Source organism: Callospermophilus lateralis, chromosome 14 (assembly GCF_048772815.1).
Source record: "Callospermophilus lateralis isolate mCalLat2 chromosome 14, mCalLat2.hap1, whole genome shotgun sequence".
Classification (NCBI taxonomy): Eukaryota; Metazoa; Chordata; class Mammalia; order Rodentia; family Sciuridae; genus Callospermophilus; species Callospermophilus lateralis.
In genome coordinates this window covers 58,971,015-58,984,821 of record NC_135318.1, presented here as the reverse complement: position 1 = coordinate 58,984,821, position 13,807 = coordinate 58,971,015, and the positions used below count along the sequence as shown (strand labels likewise).

The following is a 13,807-nucleotide window of genomic DNA, read 5'->3' as shown; positions in this document are numbered from 1 at the left end:
TGTATGACAACAGTACCAAATTGAAATAGTTTGCCCACCATCCTAAAATATTTACTGTCCTCCCCTTTACAATATGTTCACCAACCTCTGAGCTATAGTACTGTGTTTGCATGATGTAGTATGTTAATCCAGCTGTTTAGGACCGATTTAGTAATAAAACAAGTCATATTGAAAAAGTTCTTGAGATTTTTAGGAAGGCATGGAAATTTAACTAGTTTATTGTATATTGCCAGGGTTGGTCACTGGTTGCCACTTTTATCACTGATTTCATATTTTAAAAAGATAAGTACTTACATACATGCTTAGTATTTATCAAACACTATTCTAAGAGCTTTCTAACTCTTCTAAATGCTCCTAATAATTATGTGAAATTGGCATCTCTACAAATGAGAAAACCACAGCATGCGTATAAGTGAAAGTTAAATAAATAGTGGAAGGGAAATTGTATAGCTATTTATAGCAATTTACAGCTAGTAAGGGGCAGAGTCACAATTTGAATGTAATCACCAGGTTCCAAAGTCAGTGCTCTTTACTACTGTGGCATGCTGTCTTTCTCTTTCTACTTATTTAGAAAAGTCTTGTATTAATATTAGAATTTAGTCATAAGGTGGCATGACATTTTAAAAACTTTGAGCTGCTATAACAAAATACCATGAACTAGATGGCTTAAAACAAGAGAAATGGGCTGGGGATGTGGCTCAGCGGTAGCGCGCTCGCCTGACATGCTTGCGGCCCGGGTTCAATCCTCAGCACCACATACAAACAAAGATGTTGTGCCCACCGATAACTAAAAAATAAATATTAAAATTCTCTCTCTCTACCTCTCTCTCTCTCTTTAAAAAAAAAAAAAAAAAAAAAACAAGAGAAATATTTTCTGTCCCCATTTTAGAGACTTGGAATCCAGAGTTCAAAGCATCCACAAGGCCATGCTCCCACTCAGACTCTGTAGAATCCTTTCTTAGGTTCTGCTGGTGGCCAGCAATCTTTGGTGTTCTTTGGCTTGCAGCTACATAGTTCCAGTCTCTGCTTCTCATCACATAATGTTCTCCCTGGGTGTCTCCCTTGGTGTCTTTTGTTCTGTTCTTCTAAGGACACCAGGCATATTGTGTTAAGGCAAACCCTACACTGGTATGGCCACACCTTAATTTGACTATTTTCATCTGCAGTGGCACTACCTCCAAATAGAGTCATATTATAAGATGCTGGGAAGGACATAAATTTGGGGGGAGACTTTTCAACCCAATACAGAGCTCATGACTGTAGGGCTCATCGCCAGATTTTGTTCTTTGAGCGCCTTTCATTTTAAGTTTAGTAAGTATAAATGAAAAGTGTAAATTAAATATCAAAAATATTCAGTGATTTATCCCCCGCCCCTTACTCCTGCTGTTGTTGCTGCCCCCACTCCTCTTCCAAGATGGATTTACTCTTCTCAGTTTCTGCCTTTTTCCCCACTTTCCATTGATCTTGTGCTTCTGATTCATTTGAAGGGTGGTTTTATTTTGGACACTTTTCTTCTGGCATGTTTTGTGAGGTTTTTAATGGAAATTTTCTTACCTGTGACTAAAACCTATGGGAAGATGGGTTTGCCTTCATTTTTGTGAATTTGTAGTAATTGACTCAGAAACCAGAGTTGGTGTGCTTGGGGTTGAGTTTTCACCCTCATGGGGTTTGCAAATAAAGTTCAATAAATGGTTACAGTTATTTTTATTTTCTGATATGACCATTGTTAAAACAGCACATTTTAAGAAATGTTGTGCTGTCTCAAATTCTGGACCTAGAACCTCCTCTTTTTTTTAACCTTGAGTCCAAGAGTAATCCAACTGTGACAATTTATATTCTCTGTTTATCTTACAGGGTGCCCGGGAAACATTTGAGAACTACTACCGAAAGCAGAGGCGAAAACAGGCCCGTTTAGTGCTCCAGCCTCCATCTAACATGGTAGGATTACTATTTTCATTTTTCACACATTTACCCTTTTCTTTTCTGATATCTTTCAGTTGTGTGTGTGTGTGTGTGTGTGTGTGTGTGTGTGTGTGTGTTGTGTTTGTGTTTAATTCTGACATCATTTTTGGTAGATGTGGGTTGCAGTAAGAATACCAATTAACATTCAATGATTTCTGCCTGTTGGACATTGTTCTAAATATAGATATGTATTGTCTCATTTTATTCTCACTATTAACTATGTAAGGTACATGATGCTATTATATTTACCTTATTCTTCAGGGAACTGAACTTCAAGATATTAAATAACTGATTTTAACTTTGTCTTAATGGAACAAAATAAACAATAATTATTTTTTTTGTTGCAGCATGAAACTTTAGATGGCTATAGGAAGTATTTTAATCAAATTGTAGGGTAAGTATATATTTATTATAGAAATATATTTAAATTCACCTACTTTCAATGCATAGATTTGTGAGACTTGGAAAAATAAATCAGATTTTCCTTGGGAAATTCTTTGTGTTTTCTTTTTAAAATTCTCATGAAGACAAATTTATTTTTTATTTTCTTGTGATTTAAAAGGAACACCATGCTGGCTTCAACATTATATTGTTGGAGGACACTTTTTGAATTATAATCTTACTATAATAGATGTTTTGTTCTCTATTCTTGGTAATATGGCAAAAGTTTGCAAACTTATTCCAAAATGGCCGGAGAGTAAATTATTTTAGGCTGAGTAGGCCACATGAAATGTCACTGTTCTTCAGCTCTATCTTAGTCCAAATGCAGCTGTGGACGATTCGTAAATGATCGAGCATGACTGTGTTCCAGTAAAACAATCTTCATTAAAACAGGCAGGTTATAGTTTGGGTCAGGTTATAGTTTGCCACCTTCATCTGTAGTACATATAGTAATATGGAATTATACGTCCCATATAAACATCCCAAGTACACATAGGGAGCTTGTTCTAATCTTAAAATAATAACTGCCATTAAAAGAAAGGGAAATAAGTTGGATTCGTTCATCAAGTCTCTTTCTTCCTTTATAAAATCAGATTTAGATTGTTTTAGTGTAATTAATAATTTTGACTAAAATGTTATAAAATTCTCTAATAAAGAATAGTTTTAGTACTTGAACATTTAGGCAAGATAACTGAAGGTATGTTTTAAATGCATAATAACAAAAAGCCACAATAAGGATGTTAAAATATAAATTTGCTTTACAAACCATTTTTAATACTTCGATGAGAAGAATCTACATAAGTGGAATTATTTTGATGTATTTTGTTCTTAAAAATACATATTTCAGCTTTCATTCTCTCTTTAAAACCTATTAGTTTCTTGAAATGTATTTATGACCTGATTTAAAAAAAAATTATTGAAATTAGCTTGTGGAATGAAATTGACCAAATTATGCTATATGTACCTTTATGAATACACCAAGTAAATTTCACCTTTATGTATATCTGTAAGGCACCAATTAAAATTATTTGAAAAATAGAAGGAATATCAGTAGAGGAAGGGGAATAGGGGGAGGGGGAGAGAGAGGGGGAAATGGGAAGTACCGGGGACCGAAATGGAGCAAATTATATTCCATGCATATATGATTATGTCAGAATGAACCCCACTATCATGTATAACTGTAATTCACTAATAGAAACTTTGAAAAATTATGTACTATTAAAAAAAAGAAATTAGCCTTCATTACTTAGAAACGTTTTCTTCCATTTTAAATAGCGGGATAACATGGTTAACATTTTATAGAAATAGAACTCCATTTTCTGTAGAAGTGATTAAGAGGATATGATCATGGACATAATTATGAGTCTAAGAAGTCATTTCATTTATAATACTGAAAACTTTCTTTGAGAAAAAAAATGAATATTAATGTTGAATTTGATGTCAGCTCCTAATATTCATCAAAACCTAGAGACAGTAATCAGACTGTAATTTCTGACAGTTGTATTCTGTTTTCTCCTCAATCTTAGCTTTTTTGTGGTTGAAGATCACATTTTACATACAACCCAGGGCTTAGTAAATAGAGCCTACATTGATGAACTGTGGGAAATGGCACTTTCAAAAACCATCGCAGCACTCCGAACCCATTCGGTATGTAAGATGCACAAGAGAAATTCCTATTTAGAGCTGGTTATTTATGAACTATTCAGTGTTTTACTCCTTTAAAATCAACATGTATGTCTTTGAATTTACTCATTTGGAGCTATATATGTCCTTCAAAGGCATAGGGAAGTAGCCTCTTCAATTAGGCATATTCTCTAACACTAAGTTCAATTTTGTAGATGCTCTTCACAAAACACAAAATAGCATCTAACATCTATTGATGATTCTGTGTGTGTAATGCATCGTTCTGTGTATTTTATATACACTGTCTTATTTCATCCACATTACACTCATATAAAGGTAGGTATTATTAATGTATTTATCCTATAGTGTAGAATGCTAAACTCAGAGAAGTCAGGTGACCAGCTTTATGCCACATAATAAGAGATGGAACATGGATTCAAACCTGAATAGAGCATGAATTTTTGGTGATAATATAGCATGAATTTTAGGTAGAGAATGCTGGTTTTGAATTAATTATTCATTCATTCTTTCAGTATATTTTTAGCACTGACTATATGTTAGAAATATAGTTATAAACAAGAGAGAGAAAAACCTTATTGCCAAAAGTTGTATTTTATTTGGAGATACACAGACAAATAAGCAAGAATATCAGGCAGTGCTAATGCAGTACAGACAATTAAAACAGAGTGATAGATTAGGGCAACAGGGTACTTGCTATTGATTATTTGGTAAGAAGTGGGCATTCTGAGATCAGAATATTATGAAGTCACTATTTATGCAAAGATCAATGAAATTATAATTTGGGGCACAAAGAACAGCAGTATAAGGTCTTTTATGTATACAGTGTTTGAAGAATAACAGTGGGAAGTCAATAACTAGACAATTTAGTATTTAAAAAATTTCATTAAATGGCCCTACTATCTACGTACTTGTTCTAACTTGAAAGGATCATCATCCCTGATCCTGTAGGTCTCCTTATATAATTCATCAGGAAGTGTCCCAGACACAGAAACAATCACATGCAACATCCATAGTGGAGCGTGGAGTTTGGCTCAGTGGTAGAGTGCTTGCCTAGCATGCACGAGTTCCTGGGTTCAGTCCCCAGCATCACACACACACACACACACACACACACACACACACACACACACAAATACATAAAAGTTTATAGTTGAAGAGAACATGATCAGATTTCATTTTAAATACATTATTTTAACTAAAGTGTGGACAGTGGATGAGGGGAAAAAATATGAAGAGAACAATTAGGTTAGTCCAGTATTCTAGACAAGAGGTGGTGAGAGCCTGGATCAATGGATGAGAGCTGATATGGTGATATGTTGACAAATTCTAGAGTCTTTTTTTTTTTTTTAATGAGATGAGATTTAACTGTACTTTCTGATGGATTAGATATAAGAGGTGAGAGGGAAAAAGCTATTAAGGTAATGCCTAAGCTTATATAGTCCATTATAAAGGAAAGAGGTTTAGTTTCCTCACCGTTTTGGAGATTTTAGTCCATGACTGTTTGGTCCTATTGCTTTGGACCTGTGTAATTTATCTGCGCGGTCAATTACATGGAGTCAGCAGTGCTCTGTGAAGGAAGCCCAGTCACCTCCTGGCCAGAGATGAGAGGGAAGAGAGAGGAGAGAAGAGGGGGAGGGATAAGGAAGACTACCTTTATTTTATATTTTAATGGACTTTAAAATATTTTATTATCGCTTAATAAAGCATATATGTGATATCTATGGTAAATACTGTTTCTTAGTTTCATGTGTCTTTTCTCTGCTTTTCTGAGCTTTTTAGAAGCTATAAAAATTTTTGTGTGGTTCAATTGATCTTTTACTTTGTAAATTATATCTTCTTTATTTCAAAGAATATATCATTATTTGTATTTGAATTTAGTACTTCTGTAGTTGCTTTTTCTTACATATACATAGAAAACATAAAAATGTTTATTTTAACACCTGGTATGAGATTGTATTCCATCTTTACTTTGAAAATGACTCACTATTCCCAGTAACATTATTGTAATTATCTATTGTCTTACTTAACTTGCACTGCCCTAACAAAATACCATAGACTTCATGGATTAAATAGTAGAATTTTATTTTTTCCATGTTCTGAGAATGAAAGTTGGAAATTAGGGTGCCAGTATGTTCATTTCCTGATGAGAGCTTTCTTGGCATACAGATGGCTGCCTTCTTTACTCAGTGTGTGCCCTCAGAGAGAGAGAGAAAGAGAGTATGTGCGAACAAGAAACAGAAAATGCTTTCTCATGCCTCCTCCTTTTATAAGGAAACCAATCCCATTGGATTGGGGTCTCACCTAATCTTCTTCTTTGGCATTAATTACCATCCAAAGGCCCCTTCCCCACAAGAAGCCCCATGATGGATTAGGACTTAAACATGAATTTCGGGAGACACAACATTCAGTCCATTACATCCTTTCCTTTATATATTTTGAAGATCACCTTTGTCATATAATAAAATATTATATGTACACTGAAGTCTTTTTCTAGGTTGAATAATTCATTCCCCACTTTTCCTTGAGCCAATAAACACTGTTGTAATTATTATATCTGAAATTATATAATTATTATATCTGATAAACACTGTTGTAATTTTATATCTGAAATTATTTATTTTTTATTGGGCATGCATATCCTTTTCAATCTTTTAAAAGCACAATAATTATTTATCCTCTTATTCTTCCAGATAAGCTTGAGAATCAAGAATCAGTTTATTATATCCCTCCTACCCTGTGTACTCCTGTATACCAAATTTGGGATTCAGTTTTGTTGTGCAATAAATCTGTAAATTAAAATGTATATAATTGACATAGGGGTTCCTGCAATCAGTCTCCCACAGGTACTGAGGAACAGCTGTACAAAAAACTAAAAACCATTAAATTATATAATTTAAGTGGGAAAGCTGTATTGTATGGAAATTATGTATCAACAGAGTTATTAAAAAATAATTCAGCATTTCATAGATTGACTCACTGAACCATTTTATCCATCAAGAGACAAAATGATTGGTGCCACAGATGCTAATTGTATTTCATGACACTATTTATTGTATTATCATTACCCAGCAAGCCAGACAAAATGAGGGCAACCCAAATATCTAACAAATCTCAAAATAAACACAATAACTGAGTGGTTTCTTTATTTTTTTATAAAAAATGTTATACTCCCCCCCAACTTTATGTGTGGCTATTAAAATGATTTTTTTCTGATTGAGTTAATAGTATAGTTTGGGATATTTTGAAAGATAAACATTTTCATATATTAATATATGCAGAATTCTTAACGCTGATTTCAAACCTGGTAAATATTTATATAATGCATCTCACTTAGAAATGAAAGTTAGCAATACATTCTGACTTATTCTGGTTCCACTTTGGAATTTTCAATTTTACAGTGGTGCAATGGTGATATGGGTTCAGTAGATACTGTACTGCAAATATGGGAGTTTTAACTTTTCTTGAGCTAACATGGGTGATGTGATACTTTTTTAGAATGCTGGGTAGTGACATTTAATAAAACATACTATAAATTTATGATAAATTCTCTCAATGAATTATGAAAACAGGATTTAATTCAGCTTATCATGATAAAAGCCATTCTTTTAAAAGCCTATAATATTAAATTTAATTACCATTAGTTCTATTTGTATATTGTACTTGAAGTCATTTGCAGTGTTGTAAGCACAACAAAATAAATAAATAAAAAGCATAAATCTTTGAGAAGAAAAAATCTTGTCAGTTTTGCACATATAATTTGATACATTGAAAATTCAAAGGAATTAACAAAAATTGTAATTAATAGATGGGTTCACTAAAATTCTTGGATTAAAAAAATCATTATATAAAATTTCTCATGTTTTTATAAATTTGGAATAAAGTTGAAAAATTTTAGATTTGAAAGACAAAATTTATACAATAGCATTAGACAAATTTATACAATAGAATTAGTTAGAAGTAGATGTAACAAAAAGTAATCACCATGAAGAAAAATTCTAAGAATATTATTGAGAATTAAAATTAAAGAAGATCAAAGTAAAACTGAGATACATATCATGTTCATTTATTGTAAGTTATTATTATAAAATTATTATTCTTTTAAGATTTATCAATAGACCTGGTTTAATGGCAATCAAAATTCCAATACTTTTATTATTGGTAGGATGGGTGCCTTACAACCTGATTATAATATTTTTTAAGCCAGTACAAAAGCCAAGAGCAAAGAAGAGACTTAAAACTGCTCAAATATAAAATCTATTAATTAAAAAAATACAAACAAATGAAAAACTAAGGAAAGACATGGGAATGATTATCATCAAAGTCTGAATGAATGTTGTTTCTGTGACTAAGGAGGGATGAAGTTGTGATTAAAGCCCCCAACAGGGTCTGGCCTGCCGCTGGGGTTCTGTTTTGTTTAAAGGGCAAAATTGTGCATAGAGGTTTTATTCATTTTTGTTTATGTATACTGTATTCATAATGTTAAGAAATGTAGGAAAGAGGGAAATGATGAAAACAAGCCAAAGAAGGTTAATCCAAAATAAAACATGGATTCTTTGAAATTTATGTCTATCAGATAGTGAAATTCAATTCAAATATTAAATGGAGAAAAAAGAGTAAGAAGATGTGAGCAAGAAGATGAAGTCAAATGTATGTCCCAAAATACAAGGCAAAGTCACAGAGAGATAGAAATATGAAAGGAAAGCTAAGAAACATGGATATTGATATTGATTGTGGGATATATTTGATAAGAGATTCAGAAAGAAAAGATGGTGATAAATGAGGGGACTGTAATAACAAAATAAGAGAAAAAAATTTCCTACAGTGAACAAAACCAGATTCTTGAGGTTGAAAGGATTGAGGACCAAGTAGATAAATGACAGGAGACAAATTTTTAGATCTGATCCTTTATATTTTAGTTGGAGGGCAAAAGAAAGGGGTTTTCAAACATGAGGATTCAGAGTTTACTTTTATCCACCCTATCTTTGAAAGATTCTTACTGGTCTTCTGCAAAAATGAGAAGAAAATCCAAAATATAAAATGAAATCAGATTAATAAAATGTACAAAAAAGGATACCATTCATAGAGTAATCCAGCTAACTAAATATTTGACTATTTGAAATGTTTAATAATATCAATAATTCCTACAAAAGGAGAGAGATCATGTTCAAAAATATTTTAATGAAGACACTAGATTATTTTAAGAGTGGGCTGAGAGGATATAAATGATTAAGCACTATAACATAATTAAAATGCTCTTATATAATAGAAACAAGAAAGAAAAATTTAAAGGAAATCATTGTATGTAGAAAACTTAAAATAGCATGACTTGAATAGGTCCCAATATGTCCCAGGAAATATTAAAGAGTTAGGAAGTTTTGTAGTATGATTACTAGGATGTAGTCATAAATTAAAATTACCTAAAGAGATTGAAATAAAAAGGAACAACTGAGGGGCTTGGGTTGTGGCTCAGCCGTAGAGCGCTCACCTAGCACGGGCAGGGCGCTGGGTTCGATCCTCAGTGCCACATAAAAATAAAATAAAGGTATTGTGTTCAACACAACTAAAACAAAATATTTTTTAAAAAAGTAGAAAAGGAGCAATGAAATGACAATATGGTAGGAGGCAAATAGAACCAAAGTTAAAGAACCTCAAATGGAAGAACAGAGGGATATTTTGTATTGATATTATTTATTTATTTAATAAATACATGACAATAGTGGAATGCATTACACTCATTATTACCATATACAACATAATTTTTCATAACTCTGTATATAAAGTATGTTCACGCTAAATTATGCCATTATACATGTACTTTTTTGTATTATAATTCTTAATACACATATATCATAATTTTTCATATCTCTATTTGTATCTAAGATCTGTTGACACCAAATTCAAATCTTCATACATGTATTACGTATAATGATGACCATCACATTCCATCATCCTTGCTAATCCCCTTCCCCCTCCCCTTCCCTTCCACCTCTCTTTCCTATCTAGAAATAATCTTCCTTCTATACTCTCCCTCCCTATCTTACTTTGAGTCACCCTTGATTATATAGAGAAAACATTCGGCATTTGTTTTTTTGGCATTGGCTAACTTCACTTAGCATTATCTTCTCTAATGCCATCCATTTACCTGCAAATGCCATGATTTTGTTCTTTTTTAGTGCTGAGTGATATTCCATTGTGTATAAATGCCACATTTTTTTTCATCCATTCATCCACTGAAGGACATCTAGGTTGGCTCCGTACGTAGTTTATCTATTGTGAATTGTGCTGCTATAAATTTGATATTAGTTTTAACCTACCAAAAAGGCAAGAGTCTTTATAAGGGCAATATGTATGAAACCAAATCTGTTTGTAATAAGAAGAGAAATTGACAGACTTCATCATTGGGGGAAATTCAACATACCTCTTTTTGGAATTGAGGTTAAGTAGAGAAAAGAATCAAAATAATAACTGAGAAAAATCAGAATATCTAAAATCAATGTTAAAAATAGTAATATATATATATTTTTATCCTGCCTATAGAAATTATCTTCCATAATTATTGAATTTTCAGTTTCATTGATATGACATTATACATGGGCCTTATTGATAATTTTTAAAATTTTCCTCTTATTTGTGTTTATTTTTACTTTTGCATTCCTTGTATTGTTTAATGTTGTTTTCTCTGTTGTGCAACCAGATTTGCCTAAGATTTGTCCTTTATTGTTTTATTTTTTAACTTTATAAATGTTCTTATATAATAGAAACACGAAACATTGTATATAGAAACATGAAAGATTGTATATAAAATAGCATGACTTGAATAGGTCCTAATATGTCATTTGTCAGAGGAAATATTAAAGAGTTAGGAAGTTTTGTAGTATGATTACTAGGATGAAGTCATAAATTTTGGTTTAAATCATTAACTCTTTTATTTTTTATTTAAGCCATTAATTTGTGCTTTTAATTTTTTTTTTATTGTTGGTTGTTCAAAACATTACATAGTTCTTGATATATCATATTTCACACTTTGATTCAAGTGGGTTATGAACTCCCATTTTTACCCCGTATACAAATTGCAGAATCACATCAGTTACACTTCCATTGATTTATATATTGCCATACTAGGGTCTGTTGTATTCTGCTGCCTTTCCTATCCTTTACTATCCCCCTCCCCTCCCCTCCCCTCCCCTCCCCTCTTCTCTCTCTACCCACTCTACTGCAGTTCATATCTCCCCCTTGTATTATTTTTCCCTTTCCCCTCGCTACCTCTTGTATGTAATTTTGTATAACCCTGAGGGTCTCCTTCCATTTCCATGCAATTTCCCTTCTCCCTCCCTTACCCTCCCACCTCTCGTCCCTGTTTAATGTTAATCGTCTTCTCATGCTCTTCGTCCCTACTGTGTTCTTAGTTACTCTCCTTATATCAAAGAAGACATTTGGCATTTGTTTTTTAGGGATTGGCTGGCTTCACTTAGCATAATCTGCTCTAATGCCATCCATTTCCCTCCAAATTCTATGATTTTGTCATTTCTTAATGCACAGTAATACTCCATTGTGTATAAATGCCACATTTTTTTTTATCCATTCGTCTATTGAAGGGCATCTAGGTTGGTTCCACAGTCTTGCTATTGTGAATTGTGCTGCTATGAACATCGATGTAGCAGTGTCCCTGTAACATGCTCTATTTAGGTCTTTAGGGAATAGACCGAGAAGGGGAATAGCTGGGTCAAATGGTGGTTCCATTCCCAGCTTTCCAAGAAATCTCCATACTGCTTTCCAGATTGGCTGCACCAATTTGCAGTCCCACCAACAATGAACAAGTGTACCCTTTTCCCCACATCCTCGCCAGCACTTGTTGTTGTTTGACTTCCTAATGGCTGCCAATCTTACTGGAGTGAGATGGTATCTTAGGGTGGTTTTGATTTGCATTTCTCTGACTGCTAGGGATGGTGAGCATTTTTTCATGTACTTGTTGATTGATTGTATGTCCTCCTCTGAGAAGTGTCTGTTCATGTCTTTGGCCCATTTGTTGATTGGGTTATTTGTTATCTTGTTGTCTAATTTTTTGAGTTCTTTGTATACTCTGGATATTAGGGCTCTATCTGAAGTGTGAGGAATAAAGATTTGTTCCCAGGATGTAGGCTCCCTATTTACCTCTCTTATTGTTTCTTTTGCTGAGAAAAAACTTTTTAGTTTGAGTAAGTCCCATTTGTTTATTCTAGTTATTAACTGTTGTGCTATGGGTGTCCTATTGAGGAATTTGGAGCCCGACCCCACAGTATGTAGATCGTAGCCGACTTTTTCTTCTATCAGACGCCGTGTCTCTGATTTGATATCAAGCTCCTTGATCCATTTTGAGTTAACTTTTGTGCATGGCGAGAGAAAGGGATTCAGTTTCATTTTGTTGCATATGGATTTCCAGTTTTCCCAGCACCATTTGTTGAAGATGCTATCCTTCCTCCATTGCATGCTTTTAGCCCCTTTATCAAATATAAGATAGTTGTAGTTTTGTGGATTGGTTTCTGTGTCCTCTATTCTGTACCATTGGTCCACCCGCCTGTTTTGGTACCAGTACCATGCTGTTTTTGTTACTATTGCTCTGTAGTATAGTTTGAAGTTGGTATCGCTATACTGCCTGATTCACCCTTCCTGCTTAGCATTGTTTTTGCTATTCTGGGTCTTTTATTTTTCCATATGAATTTCATGATTGCTTTCTCTATTTCTATAAGAAATGCCATTGGGATTTTGATTGGCATTGCATTAAACCTATAGAGAACTTTTGGTAATATCGTCATTTTGATGATGTTAGTTCTGCCTATCCATGAACAGGGTATGTTTTTCTTTTTTCTTTTTTTTAATTTTATTTTTTTTATTGGTTATTCAAAACATTACAAAGATTGCAGAATCACATCGGTTACACATCCACATTTTTACATAATACCATAATAGTAACTGTTGTATTCTGCTACCTTTCCTATCCTCTACTATCCCCCCTACCCTCCCCTCCCATCTTCTCTCTCTACCCCATCTACTGTAATTCATTTCTCTCCTTATTTTTTTCCCATTCCCCTCACAAACTCTTATATGTAATTTTGTATAACAATGAGGGTCTCCTTCCATTTCCAAGCAATTTCCCTTTTCTCTCCCTTTCCCTCCCACTTCATGACTCTGCTTAATGTTAATCTTTTCCTCCTGCTCTTCCTCCCTGCTCTGTTCTTGGTTGCTCTCATTATATCAAAGAAGACATTTGGCATTTGTTTTTTAGGGATTGGCTAGCTTCACTTAGCATAATCTGCTCTAGTGCCATCCATTTCCCTGCAAATTCCATGATTTTGTCATTTCTTAGTGCTGCGTAGTACTCCATTGTGTATAAATGCCACATTTTTTTAATCCATTCATCTATTGAGGGGCATCGGGGTTGGTTCCACAGTCTAGCTATTGTGAATTGTGCTGCTATGAACATCGATGTGGCAGTATCCCTGTAGTACGCTCTTTTGAGGTCTTCAGGGAATAGTCCGAGAAGGGCAATAGCTGGGTCAAATGGTGGTTCCATTCCCAGCTTTCCCAGGAATCTCCATACTGCTTTCCATATTGGCCTCACCATTTTGCAATCCCACCAGCAATGTATAAGAGTACCCTTTTCCCCACATCCTCGCCAGCACTTGTTATTGTTCGACTTCATAATGGCTGCCAATCTTACTGGAGTGAGATGGTATCTTAGGGTGGTTTTGATTTGCATTTCTCTGACTGCTAGAGATGGTAA

At 33.7% G+C, this 13,807-nt stretch overlaps 1 protein-coding gene across 2 annotated transcripts in view; it reads left to right on the top strand.

Annotated features, from left to right (window-relative positions):
* Positions 1 to 13,807, top strand: part of Exoc6b (exocyst complex component 6B) — a 603,826-nt gene that overhangs the window by 294,389 nt on the left and 295,630 nt on the right. For both annotated transcript variants that reach the window (XM_076833080.1, XM_076833079.1), the window contains 3 exons: positions 1,855 to 1,938; positions 2,310 to 2,356; positions 3,930 to 4,050. In XM_076833080.1, the coding sequence (XP_076689195.1) occupies positions 1,855 to 1,938; positions 2,310 to 2,356; positions 3,930 to 4,050 (252 nt within the window). The remainder of the gene's footprint in view (positions 1 to 1,854; positions 1,939 to 2,309; positions 2,357 to 3,929; positions 4,051 to 13,807) is intronic.